The sequence below is a fragment of the Pongo abelii genome, chromosome 14 (assembly GCF_028885655.2).
Source record: "Pongo abelii isolate AG06213 chromosome 14, NHGRI_mPonAbe1-v2.0_pri, whole genome shotgun sequence".
Classification (NCBI taxonomy): domain Eukaryota; kingdom Metazoa; phylum Chordata; class Mammalia; order Primates; family Hominidae; genus Pongo; species Pongo abelii.
The window spans coordinates 54896418-54919921 of record NC_071999.2 but is presented as its reverse complement, the minus strand read 5'-3'; the positions used below and the strand labels follow the sequence as shown (position 1 = coordinate 54919921).

At 41.0% G+C, this 23504-nt stretch overlaps 1 protein-coding gene across 3 annotated transcripts; it reads left to right on the top strand.

The window, feature by feature from the left end:
• The first annotated feature begins 940 nt into the window (after nucleotides 1–940).
• SPRYD7 (SPRY domain containing 7) lies at nucleotides 941–23273 on the top strand. 3 transcript variants are annotated; one of them, XM_054529541.2, is made up of 6 exons: nucleotides 1362–1769; nucleotides 6075–6167; nucleotides 6738–6854; nucleotides 9780–9946; nucleotides 15897–15999; nucleotides 22391–23273. In XM_054529541.2, the coding sequence occupies exons 1-6, from the start codon at nucleotides 1664–1666 to the stop codon at nucleotides 22486–22488; spliced, it is 684 nt and encodes a 227-aa protein (XP_054385516.1). In that variant the 5' UTR covers nucleotides 1362–1663; the 3' UTR covers nucleotides 22489–23273. The 3 variants fall into 3 exon arrangements, with proteins under 3 accessions (XP_002824326.1, XP_054385516.1, XP_002824327.1); XM_002824280.5 differs by lacking the exon at nucleotides 6075–6167 and having other exon boundaries at nucleotides 941–1769; XM_002824281.5 differs by lacking the exons at nucleotides 6075–6167; nucleotides 6738–6854 and having other exon boundaries at nucleotides 1363–1769.
• The last annotated feature ends 231 nt before the right edge of the window (nucleotides 23274–23504 follow it).

Sequence of the window (23504 nt, the reverse complement as noted above, 5' to 3'; positions counted from 1 at the left end):
TAGTATTGTAATGAAAACACCATTTGTATAGACAATAAAGAGAACCAGGAACCTGAAAAATTCCCCTCATTGCAGAGATAGAAATCCTCCTTAAAAAACATTTGTAACTCGGGTCACTAAAAGTTACGTGTGGGAACTCATTATTTAAGTAGTGGGCATTTTATGTCCAGTTTCCCAGGACTTGATGATCCATCCCTAGGGAAGCCTTCAGGATGAAAGTGATCTGGGAACAGAGGTTTCATTCTAGGTTAATTCTAGAGGTCGTCCCAGACATTTCCAGATGCCAAGCGGTATCTTACTTTTTTTTTTTTTTTTTTGGAGACAGAGTCTCTGTTGCCCAGGCTGGAGCGCAGTGGCGCGATCTAGGGTCACTGTAACCTCCGCCTCCGGGGTTTAAGCGATTCTTGTGCCACAACCTCCTGAGTGGCTGGGATTACAGGCGTGTACCACCGCACCCGGCTAATTTTTGTATTTTTAGTAGAGACGGGGTTTCACCATGTTGGCCATCCTGGTCTTGAACTCCTGACCTCAGGTGATTCGCCCACCTCGGCCTCCCAAAGTGCTGGGATTACAGGCGTGAGCCACCGCACCCGGCCTGAAAGATGTAAAATCTACCACGGAAGGATGATCTAAGTGGGGAAGGAGATGACAGGTGACAGCCTCCCGTGTGGAAGCAGGAAGGAGCGGACGGTAGGAGTCGAAGGCTTCCCTCGGGACCCAGCAGACTTCCCGCAGCCTCCTGGGTTCCCGTCACATTCCTCGGAACCCTCAGTACACCAGACAGGGGGAACTTGGAAGAGGCAGGTCAAGAATCGCCCCCGACCCCGCCCCAGCGGTCTGCTCCCAGGGCGGCCTCCCGCGCGCCCCGGACCGCGCAGCCCGATGGGCCAGGTAGGGCGCGTCTCTGCACGGAAAATGCACTAGGGCCCGCGTGAGCCCCAGTGCACATCCACAGTGCAGTCACTAACAGGCATTACTCCTGGGGCCTACGTGAGTCTATTTAGCATGTGAGGGAAACCAGCCACGGCAGGGAGACGGGGGCTCTCCGTGGTGGCAAAGCCTGCTCAACCTGGGCCCGCGGAGGGAAACCTCGGAAATCATTTCCATTAGCTCCCCTTCCCTCAAACTGATTCGCTTCTGTCAATCCGTCCCTAGAAATAATGTCGAGGCCGGGACCAAGGGGTGCTGCGTTTTAAAAATTCTGCATAGGAAAACCCCTGAGAGTACTGAAGGACAGACAGCCCCACTCACCTGTCAGCGCTGGGGGCGTGCGCGAAACCGCCCAAGGAGAAAAACCAGCTGGTGCGCAGGCGCACGCCGTCCCACAGCCGCAGGCCCGCCACGCCACGCCCTCTTCCACGCCCCCTACCACGCCCTCTGCCACGCCTCCGCACGCCACTAGCCCCACCCGTCTCCCCGGCCCAGCCCGGGCGCTCGCCCAGTCCGGTCCCTGCCCGGCCCCTTGATTCTCCGCGTCTTCCTCGCAGGCCAGCCTAGACTCAGCCTGCATTGCGCCCTCCCGACCTAGGGTGTCGCTGTACCAGGCTCCGAGCTCCACACAGACAAGTCCAGAGCTCGGGCGGGGGCAGGAGACGGAGCTGAGCGGCGGGGGGCGGTGTCGCCTTGGTCTAGGGACGGCGGCGAAGTCGGTGGTCCCTGCGGGATGGCCACCTCGGTGTTGTGCTGCCTGCGGTGCTGCAGAGACGGCGGGACTGGCCACATCCCTCTGAAGGAGATGCCGGCCGTGCAGCTGGACACGCAGCACATGGGTAAGGGCCTTCCGTTCCCCAGCCCCAACGGCTCACGGGGGCCGGGCGCGGCGGGCAGGGGGACCTGCAGGGTCAGAGGGTCCCTACGCTGCCCCGCCGCGCCGGCGACGCTGCCCCGACACCATTTTGTCTCGCAGATCTCTCCAGAAGCCGGCGGACTCCACCTGGGCCCGGTTCTGTGTTCAAGGCTGCGCAGCCCTCTCTGTGTCTGTCATCGCGAGTGGGCGTGTGGACCTCCCATTTTCACAGGAATCTCGGAGGCTTCCTCCGGATATGTCACACGTCCTCAGGCGAGGGGGCGGAGAGTGCCCTTCTGGCGCGCCCCAATCAAAACCTACACATTTTCAGAATGCTTCTAGGTCCGGTCTTGCTCCTCCTCCTGCCCTGACTGTCGGTCCCGTCTCTTGAGCCCCATCATTTATAGGTTGAATCCTATATTATTGGAAGTAATTTTCCTTTCACCTCCTAAAGTCGAAACAAGGCAGACTGCAGAAGTCTGAAGTCGCACCTCAGGTCAGAACTTGCCATTTCAACTAAAACCTCCCATTGCCCGACTCCTTAGTCATTGTGAGAGGTACTGTAATTTCATCTGACTGGCCTCTTCCCAACAGGTCAAACTGTTGCAAAATAAAATAGCACTTTGCTCCTTTGCATCTTGCTTTATCCTTTTAATTCCAAATCCATATAATTTATCTAACATTCTTCCTCTCCCATCATAGCTTCTTTCACCACCTTATTATTTCTGTTCTTAGACTTTTCCCAGTTAGTTTCATGCTTCTGGAATGTGGTTCTAGAAGGAGAGATTTCCCAATATAATTATTTCAGTTAGAGTACTGTCTTTTTGTGGATTATTTTATTCTAACTGTACTTCTGCACTTTTGATTTTTTACACATTTCTGATTGTTTAAAGGACAGTGCATTGAAATAAAAAGGCATTTCTTAATATTTATGATAAAACTCTCTCGCCCAGTTTCCTTATAATTCTGGAAACACTCTGCCCACTATATTTTTGTATAACACATACTAAAGGTGATAATTATATAATCACCTTGTACGTGTGTATTTACTTTAAATTCTTAGATCTCCCAAATGTAGTACAGAACCTTAATACATAAGTAATCTTTAAATTCTTTTTTATCCATCATCATTTATAGACGATGGAGTTCAAATCCTATAGTTTTCCTCAGAAAATATTTCCATTTCAGTTACTCATTTACTGAAGTGATATTTATTAAGCAACTATCAGGTGGCAGGCATTGTTATAAGTGCTGAGAATATAGTGAAGGACAACCATACATAGTTCCTGGAACTCATGATCAACTGCAGCACTTCTTCCTATCTTTACTGTTAGACTCTTGAATTACTGCAGTCTGCTCTTTGGAGCATTCCTTTTCTCTGGCATCTGTTTCCTCTAGGAAGAGCTAGTCAGATATACTCATTCCACTATGTTTTATTTCTCCAAAGCTGTCCAGCAACTGTCAGCTACTAATTGGATGAAATAGAGTAATGTCATCTCCAAATTTTCTAACTGCATGGAAGTTTTTTTTTGAGACGGAGTTTCACTATTGTTGCTCAGGCTGGAGTGCTGTGGTGCAATCTCGGCTCACTGCAACCTCCGCCTCCCGGGTTCAAGCGATTCTCCTGCCTCAGCCTCTTGAGTAGCTGGGATTACAGGCACCCACCACCATGCCCGGCTAATTTTTGTATTTTTAGTACAGACAGGGTTTCACCATGTTGGTCAGGCTGGTCTCGAACTGACCTCGTGATCTGCCTGCTTCAGCCTCCCAAAGTGCTGGGATTACAGGCATGAGCCACCACTCCCGGCCAGGAAGTTTTTTCTTAGCCTATCTTTCTATAAACTTAAATTATTCAATCACAGAGGAGCCTGATTTGAGAACCTGAATAAAATGAAAGAAAAGCGTTGTTGAGTTAGAAGAACATGTTTCAAGCATGAATTGATCTTGACTTGAAAATAGAAACACATAGATTTGGTTGTGTGAAAGATTATTATATTAAATAACCTAAAAAATGTGATTTTTTTTCAATAAAATTGTCTGTATACTTCAAGTGATTATCTCTCAGGGTTGTCACTTATTTTAGTGATGTTGTATTACTTAAAACCACTTTGGAATTCCTCTTTCGGAATTTTCTATGGCATAATTTTTGTAAGTATTATCATTGATGCCATATCTTTGGCTTTTAATTGTGAATTGACATTTTAGAAACAAGTGACTTCCAAGGTAGCTACTTTGAAAGGGATACCGCTCATTTGGAAATTTATGTTTCTTAAAACATCTTCTGTGGCTTTATGTTTATGTGGCATTCTGACTGTACTCAAATTTGCCTTGACTGTCTAAGCAGCACCAATCATTAAAAGTACAGATTCTAAAACCATCTGTGTACTTAAGAGAAATGGGATAAGCTTAAAATGATTCCCTAATGATTCATAAACACCCTGAATATTCTTTTTTTTTTTTTTTTTGAGAGGGAATCTCGCTCTGTCGTCCAGGCTGGAGTGCAGTGGCCCAATCTCAGCTCACTGCAACCTCCGCCTCCTGGGTTCAATTAATTCTCCTGTCTCAGCCTCCTGAATAGCTGGGACTACAGGCACCCATCACCATGCCTGGCTAATTTTTGTATTTTTAGTAGAGATGGGGGTTTCACCATGTTGGCCAGGCTGGTCTTGAACTCCTGACCTCAAGTAATCTGCCTGCCTCAGCCTCCCAAAGAGCTGGGATTACAGGTGTTAGCCACCTCTCCTGGCCAAGAGTGTTTTATCCCATTGTGCTCTGCAAAAGTCCTGAGATGCTGATTGTAGTTGATGAGGTCATGTAGCAGTTCTTGACTCAGTTACTGTGGCCAAGAAATGTGGAGGACACTGATTGCCTTAACCTAGATCAAATGTTGTACACCTGAAGCAGAGATTGAGTCAGCTTTCTTGGAACTGTTTTGATCTCCAGAGGGAAGTCTGTCAGGAAAGGGAGAACAGATACTGCATGTCCACTACAAAGTGCTTAGCACAGCATATTAATTCATCCTTTATCAGTTATTTGATGAGCAGCTGCTCAATGCCAAGCACTGCATGGTCTTTGCCATCAAGGAGGATGCTCTCCAGTTGAAACTTCTGGAGGTATATGGAGTAGCCAGATGCAAATTATAAAGGCACTTTCCCAGAATTTGGGAGTTAACTTTTTTAATTAAAAAAAAAAAGGATGCTAATGAATTTTTAGTAATCATACAATAGGATCTCAGTTTTGCCTTGTTTAAGGGAGAGCATCTCTTAACCAGTTTAGAATTGTGTTAGAATCTGAAAATTTTGCATTTCTCTTATGTATTTATCCCAAATAATTTTGTTTAACTGTTAATTCAACCTTTTGTTACTATGACCTAATTTTATTTAACCCCTTCCGGAAGAGTCCCATATAGTTCTAATATTCAGATCTGCTTGGCTGGTACAGTTATTGCCAGCAAAGTGGTGGTAGTGGCCACAAGTATTGGGAGTTATATGCATTGATGCATGGGCTATTTCTTACATATTAGAATTATGTAATTCTGTGTATTCTTACATGTTAGAATTATGTATATTCTCTGATATACGTTTTCCTAAATCAAATTGGTACTAGGATCACATCAGGAGACAGTGTCTCTCTTTCTCACTCTCATCTATAGATGTCGTTTCATCTAAAATAAAAATTTTCCACGAGAATAAAGTGCATGTAAGAATGTTAAAACCTTGTTTACATATATGCAATGTGATTGAAGTAGCTATCTTAATAAACATTTTAAGATCCTAAAGTTAGCAGTTTGTCACTGTCAGGTATTTCAACATAGATGTGTGTTCTTTTTCATATTCCCTGTACTCTTCAGTTCTTACATGACTAATGCACAAGTATAGTAGCTTGTATTTAGTAGGCATTCAGGTGGCTTTTAGTAAATTGTTTTAATTCATTTGAATAGAATTGAAAACTACCAATTTACTAAAGTCTCTTGTGTTTATGTTTTGGTTTAAATTAAGAAATTTATGAAATCATCAAATTGGTTTCCTGGCTAAAAATTAAAGGAGTTAGTCTATTTCTACCTTAAAAGTGTTTTAAACGTTCAATATAATTCAGAGTTATTACAGTTTACTTGAAACTGCTTAATTAATACTTACTTCTCTCGCCCAGGCTAGAGTGCAGTGGTGCAATCTCAGTTCACTGCAACCTCTGCCTCCCAGGCTCAAGTGATCCTCCCACCTCAGCCTCCCAAGTAGCTGGGACTACAGGCTTGTGCCACCACACCGACTAATTTTTGTATTTTTTGTAGAGATGGGGTTTTGCAAGGTTGCCCAGGCTGGTCTTGACTTCCTGCACTCAAGCAGTCTGCCCACCTCAGCCTTCCAAAGTGCTGGGATTACAGGTATGAACCACTGTACCCAGCGTGCTTAATTAAAACTTATGCATACAAATGAATATTACTTATAAATGTTCTCTTAGGAAAAAATAGTGAATTAAATATTTTAAATAATTCATCTATATTTCAAAGTACTTACAGTGTCCCTATTTTTTGTGGACTGAGTTAGAACTGAACAAATTAATCCTGATTGTTGGATTGAAAATAGAAAACTTGGCCGGTCATGGTGGTTCACGCCTGTAATCCCAGAACTTTGGGAGGCCAAGGTGGGCGGATCACGAAGTCAGGAATTCAAGACCAGCCTGACCAATATGGTGAAACCCCCATCTCTACTAAAAATATAAAAATTTAGCCAGGTGTGGTGGTACACACCTGTAGTCCCAGCTACTCGGGAGGCTGAGGCAGGAAAATTGCTTGAACCCAGGAGGCGGAGGTTGCAGTGAGCCGAGATCGCGCCACTGCACTCCAGCCTGGGTAACAGGGTAACAGAGCAAGACTCCGTCTCAAAAAAAAAAAAAAAAAAAGAAACGAAAAGAAAATATAAAACTTTACATAGTGTCTGCATCTTTTGTTTAGGAACAGATGTTGTTATTGTAAAGAATGGAAGAAGAATATGTGGAACAGGAGGTTGTTTAGCCAGCGCACCTTTACATCAAAACAAAAGCTATTTTGAATTCAAAATCCAGTCCACAGGTTGGTATAATGGTACTTTACTATTAAAAGTCCTAATTGTTCTAAATATTAAGAGTAATTTGTAACACATAAAAAAGATTCAGAAGGTAATATAAAAGCACCAAACTCTTAGAAGATCTGGGTCTTCCACCTCTTATTGTGTGATCCTGGGTAAATTAGTTAATTTACTTAAATTAGGTTCAGTTTTCTCATCTATAAAATGGGTATTACAGGAACTGCCCTTTCTGCCTCACAGGAACTCTATGTATGAAAGTGTTTTAAGACAAGACATGCTGGATAAATATAAGGCACTAGTATTTTTAAATGGGATCCAGATGAACCCTCTTGTTTGGTCAAGCATATAAGGTCAAACATATAAGCAGCATATACTCTTGCTATTTATTTTAGGATTAAAGTCAATCTGTTGATTCTGAGTTTTTCTTTTTTTTTTCTTTTTTGAGATGGAGTCTTGCTCTGTCTCCCAGGCTGGAGTGCAGTGGCACGATCTTGGCTCACTGCAACCTCCGCCTCCCGGGTTCAAGCAATTCTCCTGCCTCAGCCTGTTGAGTAGCTGGGATTACAGGCACGCAGCACCACGCCCGGCTAATTTTTATATTTTCAGTAGAGCAGAGGTTTCACCATGTTGGTCAGGCTGATCTCAAACTCCTGATCTCGTGATCTGCCGTCGTCGGCCTCCCAAAGTGTTGGGATTACAGGCGTGAGCCAGAGTTTTTCTCTTGACTCAGTTATTAAGATACCCTGATTCAGTGTTTTGAAGCAGTCATCAAATTCAGAATTCAGATAGAAGTCAGCAGTCTATATTTCTCTTTTTAAAATTTATGGAGTTTCTTGAACTGTAAAGCAATTCTATGTGATTATAATAGGTTAGTTAACTGTACCTGTATTGTATATGGGAAAACTTTTAAAATAAAAGCTTTATTGTAAAGTGGTTGGGCATAGTGGCTCACACCTGTAATCCCAACACTTTGGGAGGCCGAGGCGGGCAGATCACCTGAGGTCAGGAGTTCAAGACCAGCCTCGCCAACATGGTGAAACCCCATCTCTACTAAAGATACAAAAATCATCCAGGCATTGTGGTGGGCACCTGTAGTCCCAGTTACTCGGGAGGCTAAGGCAGGAGAATTGCCTGAACCCGGAATACGGAGGCTGCAGTGAGCTGAGATTGTGCCACTGCACTGCAGCCTGGGCAACAGAGTGAGACTCCGTCTCAAAAAAAAAAGTGGCTGGGTGTGGTGGCTCATGCCTGTAATCCAGCACTCTGGGAGGCCGAGGGGGTGGATCACGAGGCCAGGCATTTGAGACCAGCCTGGCCAACATAGTGAAACCCCGTTTCTACTAAAAGTACAAAAAATTAGTCAGGCGTGGTGGTGGGCGCCTGTAATCCCAGCTACTCGGGAGGCTGAGGCAGGAGAATCGCTTGAACCCAGGAGGCAGAGGTTACAGTGAGCTGAGATCGTGCCACTGCACTCCAGCCTGGGCAACAGTACAAGACTCTGTCTCAAAAAAACAAAAACAAAAACAAAAACAAAACGAGCTTTATTGTAAATAAACTTCTAGTGAAATACTGCACCAGTAAAATGGGTAGAGAATAGGAAAATGAGAGTGGAGTAAATGAATCTTACTATTACTTGACTAGCCTTGAATGATATGAAATTTCCCCCTAGGGCTTATTTTCTAAATTAGTTTTACTTATTTATTTACTTATAGATGGGGTCTTGCTCTGTCACCCAGGCTGGAGTGCAGTGGCATGATTATAGCTCAGTGCAGCCTTGAGCTTCTAGGCTCAAGCAGTACTCCTGCCGCAGCCTTCCCAGTAGCTGAGACTACAGGCTCAAGCCACCGTGCCTAGCTCTAAATTAGTTTTAAATAATGATTTTCAATGGGGCATGGTGGCTTACACCTGTAATTCCAGCGCTTTGGGAGGCTGAGGCAGGAGGATTGCTCAAGGCCAGGAATTGGAGACCAGCCTGGGCAACATAGCACAACCCCATCTCTACAAAGAAAAGAAAAATTAGCTGGGTGTGTTGGCTTAAAATACTGGGTAAGAAAATGATTTTACACCTTATTGTTAATTTCTCCTCTCCATGATATTGCTTATGGTATATATTGTTTGTCACTCATTGTAGATGTAAAAACTGAAGACAGTATATTCCCACTTTTCAAAGGGAGAGCTTGAAATTGAACTCCAGGCCATTTAAATTCAATGTGTAGCTTTTTAAAAAATCTTTTTGAGATAATAATAATGATGATGATGACAGCTAGCATTTTCTGAATACTTATTGTGTGCTTTACTTTCTCATGTTGTGGAGTACTTACACTGTTCCAAGTGCTTTACTTGGATTATCTTCTTGTATCTTTTCATAACCTTGCGAGGTGAGGTTAGAATCCTCAGATCACAGATAAGGGAACAAAGAGAGGTTAGGTAATTTGCACAAGATGATGTAGCAGAGTCAAGATTTAATCTTCATTTGCACAATTCCAGGGCCCACTCTCTTATCTCCTAGGCTGCACTACATCTGTGGAGAACATAGCATAGTTTGCAAACTACTTTTATTTTATTTTATTTATTGAGACAGGGTCTGGCTTTGTCACTCAGGCTGGAGTGCAGTGGAATGATCACGGATCACTGCAACCTCAACTTCCCTGGCTCAAACAATCCTCCCACCTCAGCCTCCTGAGTAGCTGGGGTTACAGGCACATGCTCCCATGCCCAACTAATTTTTGTATTTTTTGTAGAGACAGGGTTTGGGCATGTTGCCCAGGCTGGTGCAAACTACTTTTAAAAGAAGATTTTTTAAAAAGAGTAATAGAAAACAATTTAGTGATAATACAATACTTCCTTTAAAAAGTTTATACTCCCTTTTAAAATAACTCTATGGTTGTAGTCTTCGGATTTTGAGGGCATTTAAACTATTATATTTTTAGGAATCTGGGGTATTGGTGTTGCAACTCAGAAGGTTAACTTGAATCAGATTCCTCTTGGCCGAGATGTGCACAGTCTGGTGATGAGAAATGATGGAGCCCTTTACCACAACAATGAAGAGAAAAATAGGCTGCCAGCAAACAGTCTTCCACAGGAAGGAGATGTGGTGGTGAGTTCCCTCGTGGAGTTGCTTTCCACTGTAAATGACTAAACTTGAACTGCTTTTAGTATCTACAGCTTTGTCTGGGAGTTTGTGGTTTGAATTCCAAAGCAGTGGGATTGGATCTAATGAGACGGTGCATTTTCCAGGAGAGCACTTGGTGTAGATGTTGCGCCCTACTCAACTGCCCCCTCCTTTTTAGAGCTGCCACTGGCCGGGAAAATCAGCGTGAACCCTTATTTCTACTCTAGAGAATTAATGGCAGGCTGTCTGCTGATCACACATTCCTGTTTTTCTCACATTAGAGAAAACTTGGCCCACAATTCTAAAAGTTTGCTGAAGCTTATATTAGAAATACTAGTTATTTTTAAGGCTGAATATCTCTTAGGGAAAATGTTCACATTTATTTCTTGTTGTTGTTGTTGTTGTTGTTTTCTTAGAGTCTCGCTCTGTCACCTAGGCTGTAGTGCAGTGGCATGATCTTGGCTCACTGCAACCTCTGCCGCCCGGGTTCAAGCTATTCTCCTGCCTCAGCCTCCCGAGTAGCTGAGATTACAGGCACACACCACCATGCCTTGCTGATTTTTTTGTATTCTTAGTAGAGACGGGGTTTTGCCATGTTGGCCAGGCTGATCTTGAACTCCTGACCTCAAGTGATCCACCTGTCTCGGCCTCCCAAAGTGCTGGGATTACAGGCATGAGCCACTGTGCCTAGCCACACATTTATTTCTTAATTTGTTATGAAATTCTGTTAGAGAATTACAGCATTTTATCAGAAATGTTCATCTTCATTAAACTTAACCTAATTAAACTCTTCAGAGAACAGAACTCAAAATCCTAAAGCTTGATTATAGAAAAGTTTTTTTTTAGAAAGCAGAGGATAGTAAAAGTTACACGTTATTAAGATTTTTCTGTTTTTACTCCTAACTGGCTGTATTTAACTCTTTACAAAGCTAGCACATTGAAAATGTAATCCAAAGATTTCTTTCTGTCTTTTCCAGATACTTCCTCCCACACTGCATTATCCAAAACCCTCCCTATCCAGAGGTCAGGCTATTGATTGAGAACAGAGTCCTAGAGTCTCCTTCAGCCGAGGTGCCCTTGTACACCGAACCTTGGGTTCTCAATTCTGATATCAAGTTGAAAGGAATCCATGAATAATGAGAGAAAGTTTCTAATAAGATGAAAAGATAAGAGAAATCCAGGTTAATTAATTATGAAAAGGTACAGTATTTTAGGAAGAATTAAGAAAGTTGTGGAAATTAAGATTTTTAATTATGGCCTGATCTTTCTTCTCTTTTTTGCAATTTAAAAAATATGAACAACTGTAAGTTTTTAATTATTAGAAGTTTTTTTTCTAGAATTGACTAAAGAAAAAAAGGAGATGAAAGGCATAAGCCATTAAAAAAATCTGCTTTTTCCCATGCTTTTTGAATAGTTGGTTCTGTATTTGTAGATCATTGCCAGATGCCCATAATATGGAACATCCTTATTCAAATGGTGATTTCTTGAAAGAGAATCTTGAAGTCAAGTTGATGCTGTCAACCTGTTTACCCAAAAAGATGAAATTCAAACATAAGAAGGGATAATCAGTAACAAATGTTTTTCTTTGTTGATGAACTGAAACTTCTACCTGCCTTCCTATCTCATTTCATTCATTGTAATGTCTGATAGCACAATGTGACAGACTGAAGAATGCCACTTTTAGTCTGTCAGTGTTGTTAAATTAGACTTCGAGTTTTCATATGAGCTCATTCTCATAAAAGGAGAACTAAAGCTATGAAGTACATGCAGAGCCAAGAAAAGAAAAACATTACCCTGCCATTTTAACTAGTTCAAACACTGGAGAACAAATTTTACCAAATTGTTAACAGTGGCATGGAATAAGTAGAATGGATTATAAGACAGGAAAAGCATTCTCCTGTGTTTAGAATTTAAGTCATGTACCATTCTCTGAGGAGAAATCAAGAAAAATAAGCTGTGAACATCTAACCAAATGATTATATGATTATATTCATATGATAATCACCCAGTACAGCATGGCCTGCTACAGAACTAGAAAGACATGCATGAAACAGTTTATGCTCACTTTCTCCTTTTTTTTTTGAGACAGCGACTCGCTCTGTCGCCCAGGCTGGAGTGCAGTGGTGCTATCTTGGCTCACTGCAAGCTACACCTCCTGGGTTCATGCCATACTCCTGCCTCAGCCTCCTGAGTAGCTGGGACTACAAGCTCCCACCACCACGACTGGCTAATTTTTTTCATTTTTTACTAGAGACTAGTTTTCACTATGTTAGCCAGGATGGTCTCCAACTCCTGACCTCATGATCTGCCTGCTTCAGCCTCCCAAAGTGCTGGGATTACAGGCGTGAGCCACCGTGCCCGGCCTACTTTCTCCTTATACATATAATTCTGAAAAGTACAAATTTCATTCTAACATGCATTTATCAGTTTAATTTTAGAGAAGTCTTATAAACATTCTATGTAATAATAACAATAACGAACACTTCTAAGCATTTATTTATTTATTTATTTATTTATTTGTTTATTGAGATGGAGTCTCACTCTGTTGCCCAGGCTGGATTGCAGTGGTGCCATCTCGGCTCACTGCAACCTCCACCTCCTGGATTCAAGCGATTCTCCCATCTCAGCCTCTCTAGCAGCTGGGACTACAGGTGCGTGCCACCACGCCTGGCTAGTTTTTGTATTTTTTAGTAGAGACGGGGTTTCACCATGTTGGACAGGCTGGTCTCGAACTCCTGACCTCATGATCCGCCCACCTTGGCCTCCCAAAGTGCTGGGATTACAGGCATGAGCCACTGTGCCCAGACCTAAGCATTTATTATGGGCACTGTTCTAAGTGCCCGGCAAGGATTAAATTGTTTAATGCTCATAATGACCCTTTGAAATAGGTATTATTATTATTATTATTTTTTTTTTTTTGAGACGGAGTTTTGCTCTTGTTGCCCAGGCTGAAGTGCAATGATGCAGTCTCGGCTTACTGCAACCTTCACCTCCTGGGTTCAAGCGGTTCTCCTGCCTCAGCCTCCTGAGTAGCTACAATTACAGGCGCCTGCCACCATTCCCAGCTAATTTTTTTGTGTTTTTAGTAGAGACAGGGTTTCGCCATGTTGGCCAGGCTGGTCTGGAACTCCTGACCTCAAGTGATCTACCCACCTCGGCCTCCCAAAGTGCTGAGATTATAGGTGTGAGCCACCATGCCCGTACGGTAGTAGTAGTATTATCCCCATTTTACAGATTAAGAGAAGTTAAGTGACTTCTTATGTGAGTTAATTACAAGACTATATATCTCAGCCAGATACTATGGCTCATGCCTGTAATCCTAGCACTTTGAGAGGCCAAGGCAGAAGGATCCCTTGAGCTCAGGAATTTGAGACCAGCCTGGGAAACATAGTGAGACCCCATCTCTACAAACAAACAAACAAACAAATAAATAAATAAATAAATAAAATTTAAAAAGAAAATTAGCCGGGCATAGTGGCATGCCCCTGTAGTTCTAGCTACTTGGAAGGCTGAGGTGGGAGAACTGCTTCAGCCCGGGAGATAAAGGCCGCAGTGAGCCATGATCCTGCCGCTGCACTCCACCCAGCCTGGGCCACAGAGCAAGACCTTGTCTCAAAAACAAAAACAAAAACCAAGATCATACCTGAAGCAGTCTAATTTCAGAATCTGTTCACTAACCTGCACACAATTATTAATAAAGACATAGAACACACAGTATATTTTGCTATCATTTTGGCAGAATCAAACCCAGTTTCTTCATCATAGAATAGATTAGGTTAGAAAATACTTGAACTGGCCCATCAGAGTGGCACACACCTGTAATCCCAGCACTTTGGGAGGCTGAGGCGGGCGTATCACACTGAGCCAAGATCGCGCGACTGCACTCCAGCCTGGGCGACAGAGTGAGACCCAGTCTCAAAAAAAAAAAAAGGAAAGAAAATACTTGAACTAAACTATACTGAGGGTGGGACTTCTCACATCTTTCCTCACTTCTTTGGTACTGGGACTTTGCTACTGCAGGCTTGGGTTTAAAACTTGCTTGTTTGAGGCTGGACACAGTGGCTCACGCCTGTAATCTCCGCACTTTGGGAGGCCGAGGCGGGCAGATCATTTGAGGTCAGGAGTTCAAGACCAGCCTGGCCAACATGGTGAAACCCCATCTCTACTAAAAATACAAAAATTAGCCAGGCATGGTGGCAGGCGCCTGTAATCCCAGCTACGGGGGAGGCTAAGGCAGGAGAATCTCCTGAACCCGGGAAGCAGAGGTTGCAGTGAGCCAAGATCATGCCATTGCACTACAGCCCGGGTGACAGAACGAGACTCTGTCTCAAAAAAAAAAAAAAAAAAAACTTGTTTGTTTGCAATCGGCTACTGGGGGATGAAAGTGCCTGGATTACAACCTCACTGATCTGAACTGCTAGATTTCTGGTAGTCCCATAATGGGAGTAACATACTTTCTTTTTTATGTAATTAAGTTTTTGTTTTTTAAAATGAAAACAGACTTTTTCATTAGAAAAGCGAATCCCAGCCATCAGTTAGCTTTATTACTATTATCTAAAGACACAAACTAAAGCGAAACAAAGGCAATCTATGTACTGTTTATCTTTCTCAATATTCCTTAATTATTAATAATTGTTTAAGTTAACCCTGGCTTTGCTAAGAATTGAGAATCTCTCATACCACTTACCACATTAGCTTCTCTGGGCTTTTGCTGTCTTGCTTGTAAAGAGAGAGAATTAAGACTAAGATGATCTATAAAATGTTTTTTTACCTCTAAAAAGCTTTTAACTTGATAGAATGTGTCCACAGTCAGAAATCCTGAAATCCTTGAGGTGGTTTGCTTCTTGGTCTATGATGACTTCTCTATTGAAAGATCTCTGCTGTCTTTCAAGGGAAAAATTTCTTTTTGTTATCAGTTAGTAGCTATTGTATAAAGTTTTAAAGAGAGATATGGTGATTAAGAGCAAGTGTTGAAAGAGAGGCATGGTGATTTAGAGAGAGGTATTGTGATTAAGAGCAAGTATTCTGAAACCATACTGTATGGATTTAAATCACAGCTTTTCCACTTCCTAGCTGTGCAACCTTAGGTAAATTACTTAATCTTTCTGTGCTTTAGCTACCTCATCTGTAAAATGGGGATAGTAATACTGTCTTGTTGTGAGGATTAAATGAGTAAATATGAACTGCCTAGAATAGTAGCACTATTGGTATATAACATGGGCTAAGTCTTTTCTAGCCTTGTAACAATAATTATTATCACTAATTGTGATTTTTTTCCATCAATAGTGTATGGAGTAATTTTATTACATTGTTTTTTAAATCATTTGAGCTATTATTTTTCTGTTTTTTAACTTGAAACTAATTACCAATTTTATTCAGTTGTAAACACCAGCTTTTCCTTGATAATACACTTGACACATTTGAAACCAGGGTAAGGAGATGTAGAAATGTGTTATTTCTTCCTGGAAATAAATTGTATAGAGACGTTTCTTCATAATTTGAAAACAGTGACAGGTAGTAAGTCCTGACAGTGAAAAAAACCTCATTGTTTTTCCTTCTTTAGATCAAATTCTGTAGAGAAAGAGCAGCGTTTTCTGTATGAGTGTAAAAGGTTTCTCTGTTCATGGTATGTAGTACTTATATTATCTTAGCATTCAAAATATAAAATCCAGATTATACAAATATAATTCTAGGATTTAAACTGTTGGCTTTGTTTTACCTCTAATATGGACTCTTGGGATGTTACCTGACTTTATCCCCCCTCATAATCACTACTAATTTTTTTAGCTCAGTTCAAGTAGCATTCTACCAAATTGTCAACCCTTAATGAAAATTGTTGTCAGCCTATGCTTAGCTTTTTGTGTTTCCATACTTCCCAGTCAATGCTTTCTGATGGCTCAGCTTTTATGGAACATTTCTGTTTTTTCCCTCCTAGGGTATTACTTATGACCATGTCGAATTAAATGTATACTTGAATGGAAAAAACATGCATTGTCCAGCATCAGGAATACGAGGGACAGTGTATCCAGTTGTTTATGGTAAGCTAAAATATTTCTAATGTATTATTACATATATATTAACTTTTGTTTGGTGTGTGTATCAGTCTGTTTTCATGCTGCTATAAAGACATACCCAAGACTGGGTAATTTATAAAGGAAAGAGGTTTAATTGACTCACAGTTCCACAGAGCTGGGGAGGCCTCAGGAAACTTACGATCATGGCGGAAGGGGAAGCAAACACATCCTTCTTCACATGGCAATAGGAAGGAGAAGATTGAGCGAAGTTGGGGAAAGCCCCTTACGAAACCATCAGATCTTGTGAGAACTCACTCACTTTTACAAGAACAGCATGAGCGTAACCACCCCCATGATTCAATTACCTCCCACTGGGTCCCTCCACAACACATGGGGATAATGGGAACTATAATTCAAGATGAGATTTGGGTGGGGACACAGCCAAACCATATTAGCGTGTATGTTACTTTTATAGCTATCATCTAGAAATCTGGACACATTTTTAATAAGGACCTTTTTATTTTATTTGTTTATTTATTGTTTGAAACAGAGTGTCACTCTGTCACCCAGGCTGGAGTGCAGTGGCACGATCTCGGCTCACTGCAACCTCCGCCTCCTGGGTTCAAGCGATTCTCCTGCCTCAGCCTCCTGAGTAACTGGGATTACAGGTGCCTGCCACCACGCCTGGCTACTTTTTGTATTTTTAGTAGAGATGGGGTTTCACCATGTTGGCCAGGCTGGTCTTGAACTCCTGACCTCAGATGATCCACCCGCCTCAGCCTCCCAAAGTGCTGGGATTACAGGCATAAGTCACCGCGCCCAGCCATAAGGACCTTTTTATATGGAATGTAGTCAGTAGTATATTACAATCCCACTTTGCAGGATTAAGGATAGTTTCTGTTCCCCATGTATTAAAATAAACTTGCTAAATACAATGATTATACTTAAATATGCAATAACTGTACTCTCTTTTTCAGCATGTAGTTTTATGTTTTAGAAAGTTTCAAAAAGCTTTACTGAATTTAGAAAACTTTTTCTGCAAGTTATTGGGAATGATTTCATGACCAGGAAACATAATTATAAATAATATTTTGGAATTAGAGATGGGAATTTTATGTAGACTGCACATTAATAACCTTTACAAAATTCCCTAAATGTTAACACTCTTCTGAGGGAAATAGTGACTTAGAATAGTTTCATACTGATTGTTTTGCTTTGATAGTCGCATATGTTTAAGTGCTATTATTTCTATACAAGTATATCCCTCCAAGACTTGGGCTACTTAAGAGATGACTCTATACCACTTAATTACTTTAATTTTTTGGTTTTTTGTTTTGTTTTGTTTTGTTCTGTTTTGTTTTGCAACAGAGTCTTGCTGTGTCCCCCAGGCTGGAGTGCAGTGGCCCGATCACAGCTCACTGCAGCCTCAAACTCCTGGGTTCAAGCAATCCTCCCACCTCAGCCACCCCAGTAGCTGGGACTACAAGTGTACACCGCTATTGGGATTACAGGCATGAACCACCGCATCCGGCCTACCTTAATTTTTATTATAGAAAATTCCAAACATGTACAGAAGTAAAAAGAATAGTATAATAAACCCTCATATACCCATCAGCCAGCTTCAAACAATTATCATCTTGTAACCAATCGGGTTTCATCTACACCCCCCCACCCCCAATGCTGCTATTGTTCTTCACTTACCCTCCTTGGGTTATTTTGAGGCAAATGCCAGATAATATATAATTTTATTCATAAATGTTTTATTTGTATCTCGAAAAAAAAGGTCTCTCTCTCTCTTTTTTTTTTTTAGAAAAACATAACCACAATGTCTTTATCAATCCATTCTGCTTTATTTTTTATACTATGAACTTTTTTTTTTTTTTTTTTTTTTTGAGACAGAGTCTTACTCTGTCGCCCAGACTGGAGTGCAGTGTTGTGGTCTTGGCTCACTGCTGCCTCTGCCTCCTGGGTTCAAGCTATTCTCATGCCTCAGCCTCCAGAGTAGCTGGGATTACAGGTGTGTATCACCACACCCAGCTAACTTTTGGGGTTTTTTTGTATTGTTTTGTTTTGTTTTTTTTGAGACAGAGTCTTGTTCCATCACCAGACTGGAGTGCAGTGGCGTGATCTTGGCTCACTGAAACCTCCACCTCCCAGGTTCAAGCAATTCTTCTGCCTCAGCCTCCTAAGTAGATGGGACTACAGGCGCACACCACCACACCCAGCTAATTTTTGTATTTTTAGTAGAGATGGGGTTTCACCATGTTGGCCAGGATGGTCTTGATCTCTTGACCTTGTGTTCTGCCTTCCTCGGCCTTCCAAAGTGCTGGGATTATAGGTGTGAGCACCTGGCCACCTTTTGTATTTTTACTAGAGACAGGGTTTCACCATGTTGGCCAGGCTGATCGCGAACTCCTGAGCTCAAGTGATCTGCCCACCTCGGCCTCCCAAAGTGCTGAGATTACAGGCATGAGCCACCGTGTCCAGCCTATTATTTTGTATTATCAACTTTAAATAAACAGGTATATGATTTTTCTGCCTGTAGTTTTAGTAAGTCTAAAAATATTTTCTCATTTAAGTCCTTAAATTTGGGTTATAATAAGAACTAATTAGGACTGGCGCGGTGGCTCACGCCTATAATCCCAACACTTTGGGAGGCTGAAGCCGGTGGATCACTTGATGTCAGGAGTTTGAGACCAGCCTGGCCAACATGGTGAAACCCCATCTCTACTAAAAATACAAAAAATTAGCCAGACATGGTAGCGCACTCCTGTAATCCCAGTTACATGGGAGGCTGAGACAGGAAAATCGCTTGAACCCGGGAGATGGAGGTTGCAGTGAGCCGAGATCATGCCATTGCACTCCAGCCTGGGCAAAAGAGCAAGACTTCGTCTCCACAAAAAAAAAAAAAAAAAAAAAAAAAAGAAGAAAGAAAAATAACTAATTTGGCCAGGCACGGTGGCTCATGCCTGTAATCCCAGCAGTTTGGGAGGCCAAGACAGGTGGGTCACTTGAGGTCTGGAGTTCAAGACTAGCCTGGCCAACATGGTGAAACCGTGCATGGTGGCACGCACCTGTAATCACAACTACTCGGGAGGATGAGGCGGAGAATCACTTGAACCCAGGAGGCAGAGGTTGCAGTGAGCCGAGATCACACCACTGTGCTCCAGCCTGGGTGACAGAGCAAGACTCCATCTCAAAAAAAAAAAAACAACAACAACAAAAAAAGAACTAATTAAATTTTTTGTAGTTTACTATAAAAGCAGCACTGGTGCAATGACTCATGCCTGTAATCCCAGCACTTTGGGAGGCTGAGGTAAAAGGGTTGCTCGAGTCCAGGAGTTGAAGACCAGCCTTGAGCAACATAGTGAGAACACGTCTCGACAAAAAATTTTAAAATTATCCAGGTGTGGTTGTGCGTGCCTGTAGTCCCAGCTACTTGGGAGGCTGAGCTGAGAGGATCGCTTGAGCCGGGGAGATCAAGTCTCCTGTGAGCAGTGATCGTGCCACTGCACTCCAGCCTTGGCACCAGAGTAAGACCCTGTCTCAAAAGCAAAATAAAAGTAAAATAATAAAATAAAAATAGCAGTATCAATGATGACAAACTGGGATGTCAGAATTATACAATAACAAATATAAATAATAATATGATAATGGCCAAAGCTTGTGATTACCTTTTAGTTTAAGGTTTTCATTAGCCTTCTTTTCTCCTAAAATTACTTTTCAGTCATTTTACCTTCTGTGTCCTTGCATGTAAGTGTGTGTTTTAAAACTCAATTTAGTGTTGCATATTGGGTAAGCCTAAAAGCAATTCCTTTATTTACTTGAGTAAATAGAAATTTAGCTTGATATTTGAAATAGGTTAACCTGAGAAATAAAATAAATATCAGTAGAGTGACAGTTATACAAGTTAACTGTAGCAAATAAGTTTAATGCTCTAAACTGTTTCTTTTATTCAGCATTATTTGTAATGTACTAAGGTTATAGATACTAAATTGTATTTCATAAATTGAACTCATAAATCAGTCCAATGAAACCAAGTATTTTAATAGCCTGATCCTGTCAAAGATAAACATAAAACTTAGATCCCTTTACCCTTTTGTCTTCCATCCCGAATCCTTGATCAATCCAATCATTCATTTTGTCTCTTCTTACACTCAACCTATAGAAAGAAAAAGACTGCATAACACTGAAGAAGTGTGGTTACAAAGTTATGACTTCCTGGCTGGGCGCAGTGGCTCACGCCTGTAATCCCAGCACTTTGGGAGGCCGAGGCAGGTGGATCACGAGGTCAGGAGATCGAGACCATCCTGGCTAATAGGGTGAAACCCCATCTCTACTAAAAATACAAAAAATTAGCTGGGCGTGGTGGCGGGCGCCTGTGGTCCCAGCTACTCGGGAGGCTGAGGCAGGAGAATAGCGTGAACCCAGGAGGCAGAGCTTGCAGTGAGCCGAGATCGTGCCACTGCACTCCAGCCTGGGTGACAGAGCGAGACTCTGTCTCAAAAAAAAAAAAACAAGGTTATGACTTCTAGCCTCATCTGAGCTCTCAATAATTTTCAGCAATTCTTTGTGCATGTCTATGCATTCTGTGCTTCTTGCATTCTCTATTCATCCTCTGAAAATGCCTTGCCTTCTACCTTACAAAAAAAACAGGCAATCACAAGTGAACTCCAGCTTCCCTCTCTTCAAGTCCAATCCTGCCTTCTTTCCATCTCATCTCAGAAGTGGTACTCTGCATGTTGCAAACACTCTATCTGTAGTCTGGGTTCCAAACTCCCCAACTCTGGAACGTCACTTTGTCAGTTATTTCATCGATATCTCATGTCATGGGCCTCCCTCTTCAGTGCTTATAAACATTCTAAGTCCCATCCCAGACGCCCTTCTTTGGGCATGCATCCCTCACTAGTCCTGTGTTTCCCCTTCCCTGGATGGCCACATTTCTTCTAGAATAACCTACATCTGCCATCTTTATTGTTTTTCTTTCTTTTTTTTTTTTTAACATTTAGGTTCGGGGGTACATGTGAAGGTTTGTTACACAGGTAAACTGGTGTCATGGGGGGGTTTGTTGTATAGATTACTTGACTAGCTCAGGGGTAGAGCATTTGACACCTTTATTATTGTTTGTTTGTTCTGCAACCCAGTCCAGCTGCCATTACACCACTCATTGAAACCACCCTTGCTAAAATCACTGGTGACTTCATGAATGTCAAATCCAGTATTTACATTTTTTTCTGCATTTATGCTGAAATATAAAGTATATAGTAATGTGCATTAAACTTATATGTGCAATTTAACAAATAGCTATCAAGTGAACACTCACATTATTACCACTTAGATCAAGAAATAGAACATTTTCTTGGCCCAGATGCAGCCCGCACCACAGCTGCATTCCTCACCCAGGGGGAGTAATCACTATTGGATGGCAGTGCTAGTTATTTACTTGCTTTGCTTTACGGTCATGTTTTGTTTTGTCATCACCAGGGCCAAGGTAATGAACATATTCACCACCCCAAAGGTTTCCTTCTGCCTCTTATATCCTACTCACTTCTCCCTACCCCAGCCCCAACCAAACAACCACTGATTTGCTTTCTGTCACTACAGATTAGCCCATATTTTCTAGAGTATTATATTAACAAAATAATATGGTCTTTTCTTTTGGTCTGGCTTCTTTCACTCAGCACAATTATTTGAAGATTCATTTATGCTATAGCATATATCAATAATTCATCAGTTTTTATTGCTGAGAAGTGTAGCATTGTGTGGATATATCACAATTTCTTAGGGTTGTTTCCAGTGTGGGGCTATTACAAATAAAGCTATTGTGAACATTTGAAAATATGTCTTTGGATATACACATTCATTTCTCTTGAGTAAATACTGGTAAAAACATTTAGAAGCTGAGTAAGGCCTGCAGTCTAGTTCACAGTAGTGTACCAATGTCAGTTTCCTGGTTTGGATGTTGAGCTGTAGTCATGTAAGATGTTACCACTGGGGCAAACTGGACAAAGGGTGCACTGGACTCTTAACATTTTTGCAACTTCCTGTGAATCTATACTTTTTCAAAGTTAAACATTTTTTTAAACAGTAATATATCTTAATTATATAAAATTGAGAAAATGCAGATAAGCAAATAAGAAAAAAATTACCCATATTCACATCCTCTTGAGAGAATTACTAATAATATTTTTGTATATATCCTTCCAATGTTTTTGACAGATAGATTTTGATTTTTGTTGTGGCTGTTTTTACCCATAGGATTATGTTTTGTAACAGGGACAGCAGATATATTTATTCTTCTTACCTATTAATATTGTAGTATTATGGAGACAGTTTATTTTATTTTATAATTATGTATTCATTGAAATTAAAGTATTTGCTTCTAATTTATTTTCTTTCTTTTTGTATCCTTTAGTTGATGACAGTGCAATTTTGGATTGCCAGTTCAGTGAGTTTTATCATATGCCTCCACCTGGTTTTGAAAAAATATTATTTGAACAGCAGATCTTCTGAATGTATTTGTTTTTAAAACTTGTATTTCTGCACTGTTAAAAAGTGTTCATCATTTAATAAAACTTTACCTGGCCTATAGATGAAAATATATTCTTAAAAATATGCTTGTTGATGCTAAGGAACCAGTGTATTCAGTATACCAACCTGAAGTTGTGATTTAAAATACTTTATGTTTTGTGAAATGAAAATAAGCATTTGGGCAGTTTATTTAATTCTTATTTAAATAAATAGAATTATGGGTTTAATTAACAGTATAACATGACTATATATACATATATATATTTAAAGGGGATTCTTTCTTACATAATATATTTGTTTTGATAGAGATGTGGAGTTGGGTGGGTGTTTTTGTCACTCTGAAGTTTAGACCTCATTAAATATTTGAGGTCTACAGCTGGATAATTTTGCCACTTAGTGTCCTTTTTTATATACAATATAACAAAGTGAGAGAAATTTATATTATTGGCAATTTCATTTTTGGCAATCTATTTCTGTATCATGTACCACTTTTCTTAAAACTTAAATTGCTTATTTTGTTGTGTAACGTCATTGCTTTTGATTTGCTTTGTGAAAGGAGATAAACGTTTCAGTAATTGTCGAGCATTTTGTTGCCTCAGGCTGTGTTACCTCAATTTCAGAGTAAGTAGTGGTTGATTAGTAATGTAATATATACTGGCAGACATCTAGAATAGTATGATGCTTTACTTTTAAATGAGGTTATTCTTTTAAGGACTTTTATTTGTATGTTTTCTGTAAGGAATAATAAAATAATTGTAATTAAGGAATATACCATACTATATTAAACACATTCTTCCTATTTTGTTAGTTATACACTAAGTTCACATCACCTGTGATTATTTCAGTTCAGTGATAAGTGAATCCTCTTCATGACCCTGAGTCTTTGCCTGGTTCTTAAGAATCACTGTCCTTTAGTTAACGCCCTGTGACCTGAACCAATCACTCTATACATCTTTAGATACGTTGTCTGTTTTCAAATGAGCATGGCAAGGATGCAT

Coding starts and splice junctions, on each gene's coding strand:
- SPRYD7 (XM_054529541.2), top strand. CDS start 1,664: ATGGCCACCTCGGTGTTGTGCTGCCTGCGGTGCTGCAGAGACGGCGGG. Junction 1,770..6,074: donor GCTGGACACGCAGCACATGG/GTAAGGGCCTTC, acceptor TATTTTTTGTAG/AGATGGGGTTTTGCAAGGTT. Junction 6,168..6,737: donor CCAAAGTGCTGGGATTACAG/GTATGAACCACT, acceptor TCTTTTGTTTAG/GAACAGATGTTGTTATTGTA.